The sequence below is a fragment of the Clupea harengus genome, chromosome 7, assembly GCF_900700415.2.
Source record: "Clupea harengus chromosome 7, Ch_v2.0.2, whole genome shotgun sequence".
Classification (NCBI taxonomy): Eukaryota; Metazoa; Chordata; class Actinopteri; order Clupeiformes; family Clupeidae; genus Clupea; species Clupea harengus.
The window spans coordinates 23,113,560-23,131,059 of NC_045158.1; the positions used below are offsets into that span (position 1 = coordinate 23,113,560).

Below are 17,500 nucleotides of genomic sequence, written 5' to 3' on the forward strand. Positions count from 1 at the left end.
ATAGTGCAAAGAAGAAGTAGAGAGTGCAAGAGGTCCTCCCTCGAGTAGAGCAGGTCCCTTCTCCCCTAATAGTCTCCCTCTTCCTCTTCCTCTTCCTCCCTGGAGTAGAGCAGGTCTACACCCTGCTCCCCTAATAGTCTCCCAGAACAGAACACTGCTCGTTAGTGGGGATTGACTTTAATCTCCACATCTCTTCCTCCCTCCCTCCCTCTCTCTTTCTCTCTCTCTCATCCATCCCTCCCTCCCTCCCTCTCTCTTTCTCTCTCTCTCTCTCATCCATCCCTCCCTCCTTCTCGCTTTCTCTCTCTATCATCCCTCCCTCCCTCTCTCTCTCTATCTCTCCTTCCCTCCCTCTCTCTTTCTCTCTCCATCTCTCATCCCTCGCTCCATTCCGCTGGCTGGCGCAACTCCATTTTCCTTCCTTTGATCTTTCCTGGAAGCACTTTCTTTTTGCTTCTCTGAACACCTTGACCCAAGAAAACTCACGCGCACACACACACACAAACTCGTGCAGACTCACTCACTCACTAACAGTGAAACACACCTGAACACTCTGACATGTTACACACACACACACACACACACACATACACACACACACACACACACACACAAATACCACGTAACATAGGATTCTCTTTCCACCCCTGCCCTGTGAGTGAACTGAGGGGCACAGTGGCGATAAACAAAACTTGCCTCCACCCCCATCCTCCAAACATCACCATCACCACCACTCTGACTTCGCTGGCTCTATTGTTGTTATCGGCATGGCAACGTGAGAAACACTTCTGGGTGGACAAGCCTTGCTCCACATACAATGGCATTCTGTGGCCCCTCATCAACTTTCTGTGCCCCCTCTTCCCTCTCCGGTCATCATGTGACACACCCAGGGGACCAATCACTAGCCACTGACCTGATACACTACCCTGCGAGACTTCTAAATCAGATGAAAAGAGGAAGAGATGAGCCAAATGTGTGTGAAGGGTCTTCCTTTTTTTTTGGCACGTTGCCATTTGATTCAAAGGTGAGATGATTTTGCTAGAACTAACACCGAGGTAGGCTGAAATAAATGGAATGAAACCTTCACTACATCTCGAAATGTGAAAACACGTAAGACTTTTTTGGTATTAAGTGGGATTTTGGGATGGGTATGGGCGATGTAAATATCTGTGGTGTTCCATTTTCAGCTTTTGATTCTCAACTTCAACCTCAACCTGCACGCCCACGCAATGAAGGCTACTGAACGCTTACTGAACGCCGGGCGCGACACGGCTGCTCCTCGCGCATCACAACGCTGACCATGAAGGCAATCCCCGATAAGTGTTGTAATATCACGAGGATTGGTAAAGATTGCCGTGGCGGTAGCGGTTATGTAACGTGCTAGACGTCGCAGGCTCCATCCAGACAGTGTGGTATAACATTACTCTCTGCCATCCCCATACTTGGAGAACACGAAGGCGATTACTGTACTTTGTACTTTCCAGCCTATCACATGGAAAGTACACAGAACACACTAATGCTACAAAATTGTTCACACTGCCTAAGGGTGGTAGCATTTTCGGCGGCACATTCGCACTGGCAAACTCCAAGGCGCGTCGGCGGCGGCAATACCAGGAAGACAGTTAGACATTTAAGTAGCGTATCGATTTACTCATCAAATTACCAATGACTTTTAGGGGTGCTTCTTGACGATGTACCCGTGGGCCAGGACACACAAGCCACAAACCATACAGGCCTTCTCTGATGTGACAAGAAATAGACAGTCGTGGGCTGGCTTACCACGCTTGACTTTTGTTGTTGATGCCAATCTGTATCCCCCACACTGGATCCAGGTAGATGAGGAAGGAGGCTGGAAATGTCTTACATGTATTCAGTCCCACTACGAAACATCAACGTAGGCTATGTACCCACCGTCTTCAAAATGTCGTGCAAAATCACGCTGTGTGTAGAATATACAGTATTCCAAACCCGTGCGCTCCATACGCGTCTCCTCGCTCTCGGCCTGGTCCGTTGTGCACGCTTCGGAAACAATCGGCGCTCTAGGGGGAGGCGTGAGCAGAAGGAATACCCCATCTGTTGTTGAACATCTCCGACACTGGAGCGGCCAATCAGCGTCGCAGCTGACGCCCCCTTTGTTCGTGTGGCTCAATTGCTTATAATGGGACAGGGAATCCCGCAGACAATGCAGTCAGTGAACTATTAAATGTGTTGTGAGCGTGCAATATCTTCACCTCTTTCTTGGCACGAATGTACAGTAGGCTAGTCTATTTCATCAGGGAATAGGCTCAAATGCTCTCTAATAATCACTATTAACCACGATACATCTAACTGATTAAAACAAACTGCAACACAGTCAACAATAATATAATGTTTACGACGAATGCACAGTAACACCAGTCTCATAGGTTTGTCGTAGTGGTTTCTGTGGGCTAGCCTACTTTATCTACATAAACACATACAATTGAAAATGCAAAACCACATAAAGTTTTATTTTCTTTGCTGCTAATAGTCAAATGATTTCCCCCAGTAGCATCTGCCCATTCGATCAGCGTCGCTCTCTCTGCTGCTTAATCCCTTGACGTCAATTAATATGAGGCTGGTAGGCCGTCGGAAAGGACACAACAATGCACTAATCTCGTTAACACAGACCGTCACGGTCACAAGAAGGAGAGAGGGGAAAAAGAGGGAGAGAGGAGAGCCATTTGCACGGCACAGGGTAGAAAAGAGCAACCTGATCCGCATAATAGAACCAGCAGACTGGCTGCCGGGGCGAATCATTCTTCGGTTAACCCCTAACGCTAGAAGTCATTTTCAAACTCCTATAACTTTCTATTGGAAATAAATAAGAAAAGCACGCTTATGAGCATAAATTACAATATTAACGGGTTGTGTGATTGGGGCCAGACAATCACGGTAGGCTTTCCATCCCAAGGGCACGAGCCACCCCTGCGGATCCAGGGTATGGTGTTAACACCAATAAAGGAGGTGACAAACTGACCATAGAGCGAAACTCAGAGAACTAGTCTAACTCTGTTACAGCACCTGAAACTCCTGCCTGTGAGGTATATTAGTTGCAATGTAACATCTATTATTAAGTTTAGTTGAGGCTTTGATGTTTATTTCATGATGCGATAAACCCTGCCCTACCAAAGATGCAATCTGATAGGCTGATATGAGTTCCTTCCTATCATTAAAAAAAGAGCAATGGCTGCTATTGTGGGGATTAAGGCTTCATTAGAACTAGGCCTAAAGACTACTGCCAACCTGGACAAGGACCTGGGTTTGAAGCCCAGACACGCTGATACAATGTCTACCATATGTGGCATATCAGGCCTTTTATATAAATGTGACTTGAACTGCAGGTAGGCTCATTGAGTACAGATGAATGTTATATATAAACGTGAGAGTAGAACACTAGCACTAGAGTAAAGAAGATCACTAGCACTAGAGTAGAAACACTAGCACTATAGTAGAGTAGAAACACTAGAGTAGAATACTAGCACTAGAGTAGAACACTAGCACTATAGTAGAGAAGATCACTAGCACTAGAGTAGAACACTAGAGTAGAAACACTAGCACTAGAGTAGAACACTAGAGTAGAGTAGAAACAGTAGCACTAGAGTAAAGAAGATCACTAGCACCAGAGTAGAACACTAGCACTAGAGTAGAACACTAGAGTAGAAACACTAGAGTAGAACACTAGCACTAGAGTAGAACACTAGAGTAGAAACACTAGAGTAGAACACTAGCACTAGAGTAGAACACTAGAGTAGAAACACTAGAGTAGAACACTAGCACAAGAGTAGAGTAGAACACTAGAGTAGAACACTAACACTAGAGTAGAACACTAGAGTAGAACACTAGCAATAGAGTAGAACACTAGAGTAGAACACTAGAGTAGAAACACTAGAGTAGAACACTAGAGTAGAACACTAACACTAGAGTAGAACACTAGAGTAGAACACTAGAGTAGAAACACTAGAGTAGAACACTAGAGTAGAACACTAGAGTAGAAACACTAGAGTAGAACACTAGAGTAGAAACACTAGAGTAGAACACTAGCACAAGAGTAGAACACTAGAGTATAAACACTAGAGTAGAACACTAGCACTAGAGTAGAACACTAAACACTAGAGTAGAACACTAGCAATAGAGTAGAACACTAGAGTAGAACACTAGCACAAGAGTAGAGTAGAACACTAGAGTAGAACACTAGCACTAGAGTAAAGAAGTCACTAGCACTAAAGAAGAGTAGAACACTAGTGATGGAGATAATTTCGAAACACTGTTAATGACTTAAGAATATATGAATCAAGTGCCTTGTATTAATATATTCCTTGTATGAATCATGTGCTTATGAAAGCAGGAACATGGCTTTTCTGTGTTTCTGCGTGTGTGTAACTTAGATTAATAGGTGCCACTTAGTCTGCATATGTACAAGAGCATGCTTAGACCAGAAGTGATAAGGGACGAACTGTGCTTCTTCCAATCTTGTGCAAAACTTCCATCCTTGCCTCGGACGTCAGAAATCCACCACGTGGTTATCCCTGCTGAACGCTCAACTTCTGTCTATATAAACCTTGTGCAATGTGTTTATCATTGCTTCACTTTCAGCCTTGTGCTGGGAGTGAGCCCGATTGCAATTGTTGTTTGTCTAATAAATATACTTATATGCAGCTCCGGAGTCCTGAGGTAACTAGGGTGAATTTTCACCTAACAACTAGCACTAGAGTAGAGTATAATAACACTAGAGTAGAACACTAGCACTGCAGAGTGACAGATTTGGAATTGGGAAGGTAATGCAATAAACTACCCAACATTTGTGAATGTGAAGGCTGTTCGAAGCCTCACTTTATTAGCTTTGACACCTTTATCATAGAATACCCGGAATCCTGTAGAATAATAATCTGACTTTGGGCCACTGATATTCAATTGGGATAATTAGCTATGAACATCCAAGATCTTCATCTCGATCACCTCCTTCTGTTTTGGAAGTTCTGGTTGAGGTCATGAGTTGCCGTGACGTTGAAAAAAAGAAAAAAGACACTGCATTCATTCATTCAGTGACATCTTATTAAACAGGAATAGGAACAAGGAATAAAACATTTGTTGCTACTATTAGTATCCACAAGGCCTGGTCCAGGATGCAACACTCTGTACTCAATTCAATATAGATATATTTATACATCTCTTTTTCTCTTTGTTGGACTAGTATTAACATGAGACAGGAAGCAATGTTAGAAAAATACAATATGAAAACATTCTAGCTAACAAAAAGTTTTCCACCATTTTACTGATTTTCAAAAGGAAAAAAGAACAAAAGCTTTTATTTTTTTTACTTAAATAAAAATGTAACAAAACTGGTGCGGTTTGCAGCTCAATGAATTAAGATCAGATGCATGATTTCTCTCTTACAAACATCTCTTTGTCTGTAAAAACATAAAAACAATGTATATTTTTATATATGCCTATATATATATATAAAAACGAGATAAAACATTGAAAAGATTTCCAAAACACACAATAGACAAAAGTATATTTTTCTGTTAATCTTCCCCCTCATGAAAACTGAAGGGTCCTTCTAGTCTGAGTCTCCTCCTGGTGGCGACCTTACCAAGACCCATCACCAACTGTGAACTTTGACCCGTGACCCCAAAACTAAAGTTTTAGGTTTTAGGAGCCTCAGAAAGAACTTCTGAAACTGTGTGTCACCAGTTTTGTGAAGGGGCATGAAGAGTGGGGAGTAAGGAGGACCATCACTCCCCTCGGTCCCTGTGGGGTGGGGGGGAGAGAGAGAGAGAGAGAGAGAGAGAGAGAGAGAGAGGGACAGAGAAAGAGAGAGAGAGAGAGAGAGAGAGAGAGAGAGAGGGACAGAGAGAGAGAGGGACAGAGAAGAGAGAGAGAGAGAGAGAGAGAGAAAGAAAGAGATAGAGAAAGAGAGACACTGGCCATGGGATCCAGGTGCTGTTCACAGCAGGTGATGAGTCTTACCAAGGCAGGCCTGTCACAATTACAATTCTGCATCTAGTGATATCAACATCGACACTTCCAATAACAGAGTAAAAAAGAGAGAAATACAACGGGTTGACGAAGATGTGGGCATTAGTCTAAGCATGGAGGGCGAGGTAAAGGGATGGGAAGTGTGTAGTAGAGAGAGAGAGAGAAAGAGAGAGAAAGAGTGTGTGTGTGTGTGTGTGTGTGTAGGAGGATTTATTGGCACTGGAAACATGGGTACACCGTACTTTACAGAGTTGCATTCACGAGAAACGAGAGTTGCAGGGACATTGCATTAGTGCGTATTACGCAAGGGGCTTCATCCATCCCTCTCTCTCTGTGCATGACCCAAGGACCTCTCTCAACAGAGGTGTCTATTCAAAGTGCCTGCCGTGTTTCCCGCCCCCATTCCCACCCCCCCTCACAAGACAAGAAGCAAAACCAAAAGCATAAACAAACAAACAAACAAACAAACACTGAGCTTAAAGGCTTTCGCTGCAGCTCTGTGAATGCGTTAGCTGTGTGTAGGCAAGGCACCCAGCACCACTGCACAGCTGCCAGCACGCCCAGGCCTGTGGGCTGCATGGAGGCAATCTGGCTTCAGCTCAGAGTTGGGCTGCACCACCAACAGTGGATTTTCAGGTCCAAAATACTGCCACAACATCTCTACCTTCGCCAATGTAAAAAAAAAACAAATAATAAAAAAAACTAAATTGTTCACGTGATGCTGCATTTCTCGCAATAAAGACACTTTGAACTTGCATGATATTCTTTGCTGCACACAAATTGGACTTGAACATGAACAGGAGCATCAGCTTCCAGCAGTACTGAAGGAAGTTGCTGCCCCCTTGTGGTAAAAGTTGCTATAGGTGCTGTAACAGCTACAGCTGGTGTCATCATCCACTGGTGTTTTTCCATCTAGTTTTAAGCTATTTTTGGAATGCCTGTTTGTTTAAAGCACCTGTTTTTCAGTATTCAGACAGTACAGATGTTTGTCTTCATAGGTCCAGTCCATGACGATACGCACAACAGGGTATCTGCTCTTCTGGACGCACAGTCCTAAACGGCTTCACACTCCTGGAGGCGCTTCTCCAAAAACCCTCCCAGCATGTAGCGCTGACAAACATTCACATTTACAATCTAAAAACATAAATAAATAAATAAAAACAAAAAACAACAACAAAAATGATTTCACCTTTGACTTGGGGCCACAACACGGGCGACGTCACTGCTGTGAGTCATTTGGTCACGATTACAATGTCAACTACGCCGCAAAGGCCTCTTCAGTGAAGCCCCTTCGCCCAACATGGGGACAGAGACATGGAGAGTTGGAGGGAAAGAGAGACTGGAAAAAGAAAGAATGTAACGGAGATGCCTAGGTTCAAGTCACCCCTCACTATCGATCCCTACAAAAGGAGTTATGAAAGCCAACTGTATGACCATGGACAGCCATGACAGTAATAATACTGATGAATAATCAATGACATCAAATGGCTTTACAACCAAGTGGGCTGTTTGTAGTGAGGCCAATGCACAAACTCCTGCATGCCCCCGTTCTTAACCAAGACAGGAGTTTTATTCTCTTGGTGAGATCCCTGCTCCCTATAATCGGTAATCGCACCTTACATATTTTTTTATAGCTCTGGGGTTGCCATGGCACCATCCCAAGTTTGAAAGCAGGTCCGGACCACATCTGCATCCAGAGTCAGAAAAGTAATCTCCTGCAGGGTATTATACACGTTTGCTTTCAACAGATGCATGCTGGGAATTGGTGTAACGTCTGGATTTAGTGGGAGTTAACAGTATAATGGGAGAGAGCCCACGGGTTTGCCTCATAGACGCACAGGAAAGCCCAGTTTGACCTACAGGAAGCCGTGATCTCAGCATGTCAGCAGCATCACACTGATTTTCTGGGATCCGTCCTTCCCTACCACTTCCGAGCTCTTCCTTCTTTAACTAACCACACACCGACACCTGAAGCCCTAGTGTCTAGCACCTAGCGTCTCTCCTGCTAACCTCACACCAACACCTGAAGCGCTAGCGTCTCTCCTGCTAACCACACGCTGACACCGTACAACACGGACATCAGAGGGGTTCTGGCGTCACTCTCAAACCAAGAGAACCAATCCAGCACAAGTGATCAGCATTGTCATGAGCGTGCGTGATTGTTCCAATGACGAAGATGTAGTCACTCCTTGAGTCCCAGCAGATGTGTGTAGACATGTTTGTGTGTGTGTGTGTGTGTGTGTGTGTGTGTGTGTGTGTGTGTGGGGGGGGGGGGTATACTGGAGGAGTCATAGGACCAAAACAACACTACCAGGGAGAAGGGAGCTAAGCATGTCACTCTATGCACGGGCTCTTGCATTAACAGGTAGTGCAAAACTATCACAAATCACTGTGCATTACTAAGGTCATTATCCACAAGCCACTTGCATTAGCTGGAGCGTCTGTCCAGGAGCATGCATTTAAGCTCTACATGTTTGTGTGGTTGGTGTAGTGTGAGTTTCTGTGCTTTGTGTAGTGTGTGTGTGTGTGTGTGTGTGTGTGTGTACGTGTGCGTAAGTGCGTGTGAGTGAGTGAGGAAGTAAGCGCGTTGGTGCTGTACATGCATTTTCCATTAGTATTTGTCTGACTTTTAACCAAACGCCATCTACTGTATGTCCCCATGTGAACTACATTTCCCATAATTCAGTGCACACACCAGGACATTATTGTTGGCTAGAGGGGGACCTTGGACCGAATAGTGAATTATCTGATGTCTTATCTGTATAACTGTTTTTTGGTAGGGTCAGGTGGATACGGCTTTGAAACTTTTCGCTGAGACGGGGTTGTCTATCCATCGGAGTCTGTCCAACCATCACATACACCCACACCCACATGAACATCCCATCACAGCCCCTGCAGCATTGCCATGGAGACGATCCAAATCAAGCGTTGTTGTGGACATGAGCTGCTGGAGGCGGGGCCCAGATCTGGATCCATGTCGCTGCTCACAGTTCCGTTTGAGAGAGAGAGAGAGAGAAAAGTAACTGAGGGAGGGTGTGTGGTGAGTTTGGAGTTTGTCGATTCCTCAGTCTCTGTAGGAGCATGTGGAGTCTGGTGCAGCAGTCTGGGGGGGGGGGGGGGTCCACTGAGAGAGGGACTGGGACCAGACCACAGCTCTGAGGAGAGGCAGAGGCGAACAGGGGGACGGGGGCATTGAGGCCTGCATAAGGTCCTTGGAGGGAGTGCTAACATGCTAGCATAGCAACAGGTGATGCCACAGTCACACAATGACAGCGGTGCAACCAGAAAAAAGGTCCCCCCTGCAACAGAGTCCCATCTCTTTTCGAATGGGGTAAACACAGAGGAGACAACACTACAGCAACAGAAAAGGTCCAAAAAAAAGTGTGCCGTTGAGTTTTTAGCTTACAGCAGCTGCTCAGTGCTACACACAGGTCCTTTCAGACTGACAGCAGGACTGAAGCACTTGACGGCGGTCTTGTGTGTTCGTGTGTGTGTGTGTGTGTGTGTGTGTGTGTGTGTGAGAGCATGTGTGTGTGTGTGTGTGGAAAGGGGCGAAAGGGCACAGGTGTTACATAAATAAAGAGAGCAATTAGGGTTGGGGGGAATGTTCCATGATGTTGACGCGGGGGTGAAGGGTGTCACCTCTCCGCATCTCCCCGCCCGCTATACGCCGCTCTCGTCTGCTGCTGCCGTGGCGACGGCCTCCTCGCGCGGGCCTCGGCCCTTGCAGCGGGAGCGCAGCGCCCCCCACTGGTAGCCCGCGAAAGTAGGGCTGATGGGCAGGTACTGGAAGACCTTGTGCCGGCGCAGGAAGTCCATGCCGATCGGGAGGTCATAGGATCGCAGCCCCTCCGCCTCGGACGCGCTCGGACCCACTCCACGCTTCAGCTTACGGATCCCACGCTCCTCCAAAGAACCTGGGGGCGGGGGTGTGTGTGTGTGTGTGTGTGTGTGTGTTAGTATTTAACAGGCTCAATTTCACTAGACAAAACAGCACAAATGACCTGGCAATTCAAAGATGAGGTATTGAGGACATAATACATTTCAGAAAGGGCAGAAGACAGTAAAAAAGCCACACAGATAACAAAAGTCATTTCTTTGTAACGGGAGAGGCTGAGTGCGTGAGACTTGGGGGAGGACAGAAAGAAAGAAAGAAAGGCAGGCACTTCTGGGAGCGTTTGAGAGATGGAGAAGAAATGGAGAGATGGCAGGCTAAGGGGAGCTGTGGGAAACAATATGAGTGAGTGAGTCAGATTAGAGGAGATAGGAGTGTGACAGCGACAGAAATGTGTGTGTGTGTGTGTGTGTGTGTGTGTGTGTGTGTGTGTGTGTGTGTGTGTGTGTGTGTGTGTGTGTGTGTGTGCGAGCATTGTGAGATGTGCGCATGGTGAGTGGGTGGAATTTGGATAGGCGTAGGTGGAGGAAAAAAACACATGCATGTGTGAGAGTGAGAGTGTGTGAGAGAGAGAGTGACAGTACAAGTGAGAGAAAGAGAGAGAGAGAGAGAGAGAAGTGACTGAACAAGTAAGAGTGACAAAAAGAGCACGAGAGAGGGAGAGAGCACAAAAGAGAGAGAGAGAGAGAGAGAGAGAGAGAGAGAGAGAGAAAGAGTGAGTGTGTGTAGGAGGTAAGGAGGAGGAGTGGGCCCATAGAGAACAGAAGTTCAACACAGAGCTGTGAATCTGCATAAACACACACGTGCATTTAACTGATTTAGAACAGCAGGCAAGAAGCAGAGAAGAGCCAGGACACACAGACAGACAGACACACAGGCAGACAGACAGACAGACACACAGGCAGACAGACAGACAGACAGACAGACACACAGGCAGGCAGACAGACTTCTACAGGGAAGAAAAAAAGAAATCAAATCTGATTCCAATCACAATGTCAGTCATAAAACAACTTGACATGCTCACACTCAGTTCTTGTTTGCTTCTGTATGTGTATGTGATTATTTGTGTGTGTGTGTGTGTGTGTGTGAATGCATGGGGTTGTATTGTCTCGTGTGTTTTGTTGGCTTGAGTGCCTGTTTTAATGACTCACCTGGAATAGTGTTGTCGAGAATGAAGGCCACAGAGCCCCCCACAAACATGGCCGTGGTCAGAAGCACGTTCAACACCTGGTCAATCTCCACTATACCTGAGGGGGGGGGGGGGAGAGAGAGAGAGAGAGAGAGAGAGAGAGAGAGCACATTAGTAAAAGGAGTAGAGGTCTGGGTTTTATCACAGCAGACAGTGGGACATGTGCGATGCCAGTAGAGAGAGTGAGAATTTTAATCTGGTCAACAATGCCTTCCCAATATCTCAAAAAAAAACAAAAACACTAACACTCCAAGATATTTAATGCTATCTCTTTTCCAGGCCAACCAATCAGGTAGATTAGGAGGCTGTCCAGTCCAGTCTCCTATTAATAAAGCTTAACTTGTTTTACAGTTTAGTTTTGCTGATGAGAAACGTCTTGTACAAAATGCTCCAGTTTTGCCAATGTCATCATTTCTAGTGACAAACATAATTAAATCATCAGCATATGCACACAGATAAAAGCAACTATTCCAATTAGGAAGGGTTAAACCTTTAAATTCACCCTGTAGTTTGTGGAGCAGTGGCTCTATGGCCAAGGAGTACAGCATCCCTGACATGGCACACCCTTGCCTAACCCCTCTACATACACTTTAAAAGGAGCACTCAAACCACCATCGATTTCAATGTCCCTAAACATAGCCTCAATCGTGGCCCTGGAGCCCTAAAACCAAACGCATCTGAAGTGCGCCAGCTAACACACACACACACACTTTTCTTTTTTAGACCACGTTTTTAAATCGCGAACGTTGCGGTTAGAAAATCGCGTTCTATCATATCGCGATTAAATCGCAAATGCAATTAATCGTTCGGCCCTGGATGTGAAGTGATCTAACGTGACGTGGGGGTGGCGTGATGTGAGGTTAGGTGTTGGGTGCTGAGGGCGTACCGGTGACTAGGGGGTTGGTTTTGAGGTAGCTGGGCAGGACCAGGCCGAAGAAGATGGAGAAGCCGAGGACGAAGAGGTTCCTGGAGGAGTTGAGGTCGACGAACTGCAGGTTGGAGAGGCCGACGGCGGTGATCATGCCGAAGAGGGTGCAGAACAGCGCCCCCAGCACGGGGTCAGGCAGAGAGGCGAACAGTGCGCTGAACTTCCCCACCAGGCCCAGCAGGAGCATGATGGCCGCGCCGTACTGGATCACACGCCTGCTGCCCACCTACGAAACACACAATAACACACACACACCAAAATATTAGATTTTCACAGACCAAACCAAGTAAAAGCCACAAAGACAACATACACAGACAACTTGGCTTCATGTCTCACGGTATGCCCAACAAAACACACACACACACACACACACACACACACACACACACACCGATCTGAACATCAATCACAGGGGGAGCGCACCCACCTACGTCCCCCCAGATTTGCACAGCTCATCAGTTGGGAAATTACGAGATTTCCCTGTGACCCGCGTCCCAAATCTTCCCATCACACAAGAGGTCAGACAGAGGTCAGCTGATGCACAGGACGTGGCTTTGTGTGTGTGTGTGTAATTTAACCACGTGGAATTTGAAGCACAGACTTATCCTGTTCTCTAAGATGATCTCAGGTGTGTGTGTGTGTCTTTCGCACTCCCTTTGTTTTGCCAGGAAGGAAGGAGAAGAGAAAAAAACAAAACAAAACAAAACAAAGCAGGTTCTACTGGGTCTTCTCTTCCTGTCCAGTGATGATGGGAGCTCCATAACCTCCATCCCACAGTCTCACACACCTGAAATTGGCGTGCCCTCCAGCTGTTGGGTAACCTGGCTAACTCAGCTCTCTCCTCTAAGCACATTTATGGCCCTACAGGAGGTTTTAAATGCTGCAGCTCAAGCAAGACAAACAGCACAGCCGTCTCTGAGGTGAGAGCAGTACTGAAGAGCCTTCTTAGGCTGGAATGGACATGTTAAGCACAAACCCTAGAGATTTATCAGACCACTGACAGGATAAGCATGTAGCTTGACCTCCACACCAGCAGGGGGCAGCAGTGAGGTGGGTGACCCTACCTTAGTGAGGCCCAACACTCCAATGTTTGGGCTGGAGGAGGTAGAACCGTTGCCCGTGCCAAACACGCCGTCCACGACGCAGGACAGCCCTTCCATGAAGATCCCCCTAGAGACAGACATGGAGAGGTTAAACCCCTCATTGAATGGACATGGAGAGGTTAAACCCCCCATTGAATGGACATGTTCATGTTCGTGTTCATGTTCCAGTTTAACACCACAGAAGAAAAGGAAGAAAGAACAAGTGCAAAGAAAACAAACAGGACAAAAGGGTATAAATATTCTCCTACGAGAGAGAGAGAAAGCGCGAGAGATGGAGGCAGAGAGAGAGAGTGCGCGCGAGAGAGAGAGAGCGCGAGAGAGGGAGAGAGAGAGAGAGAGAGAGAGAGCGAGAGAGGGAGGGAGAGAGAGAGAGAGAAAACAGAGAGTGGGTGGTGAGCAGAGAGAGAGACTGAGAAAGGGAAGATTAAGCTACGGAGAAGAAGTGTGAATGGGAGATAGAAGCAAGGTCAGGTTTATCTCTCCTTCCCCAAAGACTTAATGAACATACGGACAATCGGTAGGGGAAGATAGGGGTGTATGTGTGTGTGTGGGAGAGAGAAATGCACGTGTACAAGAGGGTGTGTGTGCACGTGTACGCCTGTGTGTGTGTGGGTGTAAGTGCATATAAAAGAGTGTTTATGCATGTCTGTGTGTGTGTATAGTCATCTAGAGCAGGGGTCTTCAACCTTTTTCAGCCCAAGGACCCCTTGGCTGAGAGAGACACTGAGCAGGGACCCCCACCCCCGCCGCCCCAAATTTGGGCCTGATATTCATATATTTTATTTGGAACTAAGAGTCAGTCACACACACACACACACACACACACACACACACACACACACACTCCCCTACACATGTTTGAACATAATTGCAAATCATCTGTGACACACAACTCGTTTACATTTATTCTGTTTATTATTGACATTTTTCCTCCCTTACAGTTAGCCATCACTCTGTATTCAATTAGGGAGGGACAAAGAATTGAGTAGCTTGACAAGCTTAAGTATGGATGAAATATCTCATACCTAGTGAGAGATCTGACGTTTGAGAATTCATCACTCATGTCTTTGGCAACAAGATTCTCCCTATGAAGCATGCAGTGCGTCATACATGGCTCTTGCGTCGTTTGACACATCGGTGGATTCAACAAATTGTAGTGCAAAATAATCTGCCTTTGGGAGCTTTGCGACTAGTAGTGCCCTCACATCAGCTGCCAATTCATCAATAGCATTGGGATGCTTTTCAGTTTTTTTACGTACTCATCCTTCCCAAACATTGTTTTGCACATATAGCTGCTGGCAATATTAAACTTTCCGCAATTATGTATGGCTGTTTGGTCTGAGCGACACGTAATGCAACTTGATAAGAGGCTTTTAAAGTTAGCTCGCACACTTTGGCTGATTGTCTCATCAATGTCTGCTGGCCCTCAAAAGATTTTAAACAGGTAATTCAAAATGATTTCAAGTGAGCATGGGTTGTCTTTAAGTCTCGTTGCAGCTTTGATGGTTTTATAGTTTCGTTTGATAGCACGGGAGGGCAAACCACGTAGTGGTTACACTGGTAATTCGTCACCATCGGTCTCTTTGTAGGTGAAGGCAAACTTCAGATAATTCTCTGAATATTTACGTGTCTTCTCCCGTTTGGCTTTTGGCTGTTCGTGGAAGGGGTGTTGGCATCCTCTGAATGTAGGTCATCTGAACCGCCATCAGTGGCGTCTGACGTGGAGCTTTTGTTCCGAGAAATTACAAAACGATTAAAGCAGGTAACGTGTTTTGGCACCAGATAGCTAAATGTAGCTAAAAGTGCATATGTTGCCATGGTGATCAAATGATCGCGTGAAGACTCATGGGTAGCCTATGTATTATTTTTAACGAGTAGAAAGCAATTTTTACGTTCTGTTTATGTTTATGTAGGCCTATTGGACGTTTTTCAATTTTGGAAGAGGGAAAAAATGCTTCAGATGAAATAATTTGGCGGACCCCCTGCAGTACCTCCACGGACCCCCGGTTGAAGACCTCTGATCTAGAGAGACTCTCTCTCTCTCTCTCTCTCTCTCTCTCGCTCTCTCTGTGTAGATGTGTGTGTAGTAATACTCTCTCCCTGTGTGTGTGTGTGTGTGTGTGTGTGTGTGTGTGGGTGTGGGTGTGTGTGTGTGGGTGTGTGTGTGGGTGTGGGTGTGGGTGTGGGTGTGGGTGTGTGTGTGTGTGGGTGTGGGTGTGTGTGTGTGTGTGTGTGTGTGTGTGTGTGTGTGTGTGTGGGTGTGTACCTGTTGATGGCATGTATAGGAGGTGGAGGAGCACATGACAGTCTTGCACAGGCATAGTAATCTCCAATGGACTCGATGATGCTGGCCACCACAGCACTCATCATCCCGATCACGCCCGCCACTGTCACTGTGGGCCAGCCCCACTGAACTATGGGTAATACACACGCGCACACACACACACACACACACACACACACACACACGAACATGCACGCACACACACGTCATTTCTTTTTCTAAGAACTATATACAGGCAAAGCTTTTTTGAAAAATCAGATGTTCTCTCAGTTACAAAAACACTCCACCATATACCTCTTAAACACACACACACACACACACACACACACACACACACACACACACACACACACACACACACACACACACACACACACACACACACACACACACACACACACACACACACACACACACACACACTTACAGGGGTAGGGTATTTTGAACCAGGGGGCAGCTGCCAGTACTCCGTGGCGGGCATCGGTGCGGGCGTAGAAACCGTACTTGTCACTGTCGGGTGGAAACACGTCTGTGATGGTGAAGATGAAGCACATGAACCACGACACCATGATGGCCATGATAATCTGGGGGGAGGGAGGGATGGAAGAGAGAAAGAAGAGTGGGGGAAGGAGGGAGAGAGGGGGGGGGGGAGGGGGGGGGGGGAGAGGGTGAGAGAGAGAAAGAGAGGGTGAGAGAGAAAGAGAGGATGTGAGAAAGAGAGAGAGAGAGAGAGAGAGAGGTATGGGGACGAGGGGTAGGAATGGAGAGGGGGTAAGAAAGGAAGTAAAAGAGGGTCAGTACAGTAATAGACTACTTTTTTTTTTTTAAATGAGAGCTGTCTTGAGCGTGACGCTATCACACAGGGGTGTGTGTGTGTGTCATGTAACTGGAGGAGTGTTTGCCTGTACAGCTCCACTGACAGTGTTTCCTTGTCTTCTCCCAGAACACCCTACCTCTAGAAAAACAGGTTCTAAACATATGTTTCAGATAATTAGCAAACTTCTAAATCTACCGCAGTGACTTGTGCAACATGAAATGCTTTCACACCCTCAAAACTTATGAAACACACAAGATGAGACCATTACACAAGTCCACAACACCACTTATGAAAATCTTATAAAACACAAGATGAGACCATTACACAAGTCCACAACACCACTTGTGTAATGGTCTCATCTTGTGTTTTATAAGATTTTCATAAGTGGTGTTGTGGACTTGTGTAATGGTCTCATCTTGTGTTTTATAAGATTTTCATAAGTCCACAACACCACTTATGAAAATCTTATAAAACACAAGATGAGACCATTACACAAGTACACACCACTTATGAAAATCTTATAAAAAACACACAAGATGAGACCATTACACAAGTCCACAACACCACTTATGAAAATCTTATAAAACACACAAGATGAGACCATTACACAAGTACACGAAATGTAGTTTACATATTTAGTAAATGTAGTCTTTCATAAGACATCTAATCCACTGTGGATGAAAAGATCATTTCTGTTGGTAAGTGAAAGTGTGTGATGGTGATGAGGGTGTATTTAGCCTTAATGGGCTCCACCTGAACCTGGGTATAGATCACGTCTGTCTCTTTACATCTCAACACATTTATATCAAATGGCTGTCTACTGTGTGTGTATGTGTGTGTGTCTGAAAGAGTGTGTGCGTGTGTGCGTGCGTGCGTGCGTGCGTGTGTGTGTGAGAGTGTGTGTGTGTGAGAGTGTGTGTGTGTGAGAGTGTGTGTATGTGTAGGGCTTACAGGGAACATCTTGAAGAGCTGCAGCCGATAAGTGGTCCAGCCCTTCTTAGCCTTGTAGACGGGCAGAGGCAGCTGGACGTTACGAGCGTACTGGGAGAACAGCAGCACCAGGAAGATGGTCCTGAGCACAGGAACCGCCCAATGAGAGAGAGAGAAAGAATGATGAGCACAGGAACCACCCAATGACAGAGAGAGAGAAATAACAGAGGGAGAGCAAGAAACAGAGAAGGAGAAACAGTCACTTTCTTTCAACATCTAAAACATCCCTGGCCATTCAAATCTCTCTGAAGTGAAATAGCACATCCTTAAAGTCTTCTGTAGACGATACAACAC

The 17,500-nt window shown here is 46.1% G+C and overlaps 2 protein-coding genes across 2 annotated transcripts in view; both read right to left on the bottom strand.

Moving 5' to 3' along the window:
• Positions 1 to 2,057, bottom strand: part of LOC116221128 (ras association domain-containing protein 2-like) — a 10,228-nt gene extending 8,171 nt beyond the window's left edge. Inside the window, exon 1 of the mRNA XM_031570878.2 lies at positions 1,780 to 2,057. The gene's annotated coding sequence lies outside the window, so the exon portion shown is untranslated. The remainder of the gene's footprint in view (positions 1 to 1,779) is intronic.
• A 2,998-nt stretch (positions 2,058 to 5,055) lies between these two features.
• Positions 5,056 to 17,500, bottom strand: part of slc23a2 (solute carrier family 23 member 2) — a 31,817-nt gene continuing 19,372 nt past the window's right edge. The window contains exons 8-14 of the mRNA XM_031570879.2: positions 17,168 to 17,288; positions 15,827 to 15,983; positions 15,382 to 15,529; positions 13,077 to 13,182; positions 11,971 to 12,238; positions 11,047 to 11,142; positions 5,056 to 9,917 (exon numbers count right to left, since the gene is read on the bottom strand). Of these exons, the coding sequence (XP_031426739.1) occupies positions 9,664 to 9,917; positions 11,047 to 11,142; positions 11,971 to 12,238; positions 13,077 to 13,182; positions 15,382 to 15,529; positions 15,827 to 15,983; positions 17,168 to 17,288 (1,150 nt within the window). The 3' untranslated portion in view covers positions 5,056 to 9,663. The remainder of the gene's footprint in view (positions 9,918 to 11,046; positions 11,143 to 11,970; positions 12,239 to 13,076; positions 13,183 to 15,381; positions 15,530 to 15,826; positions 15,984 to 17,167; positions 17,289 to 17,500) is intronic.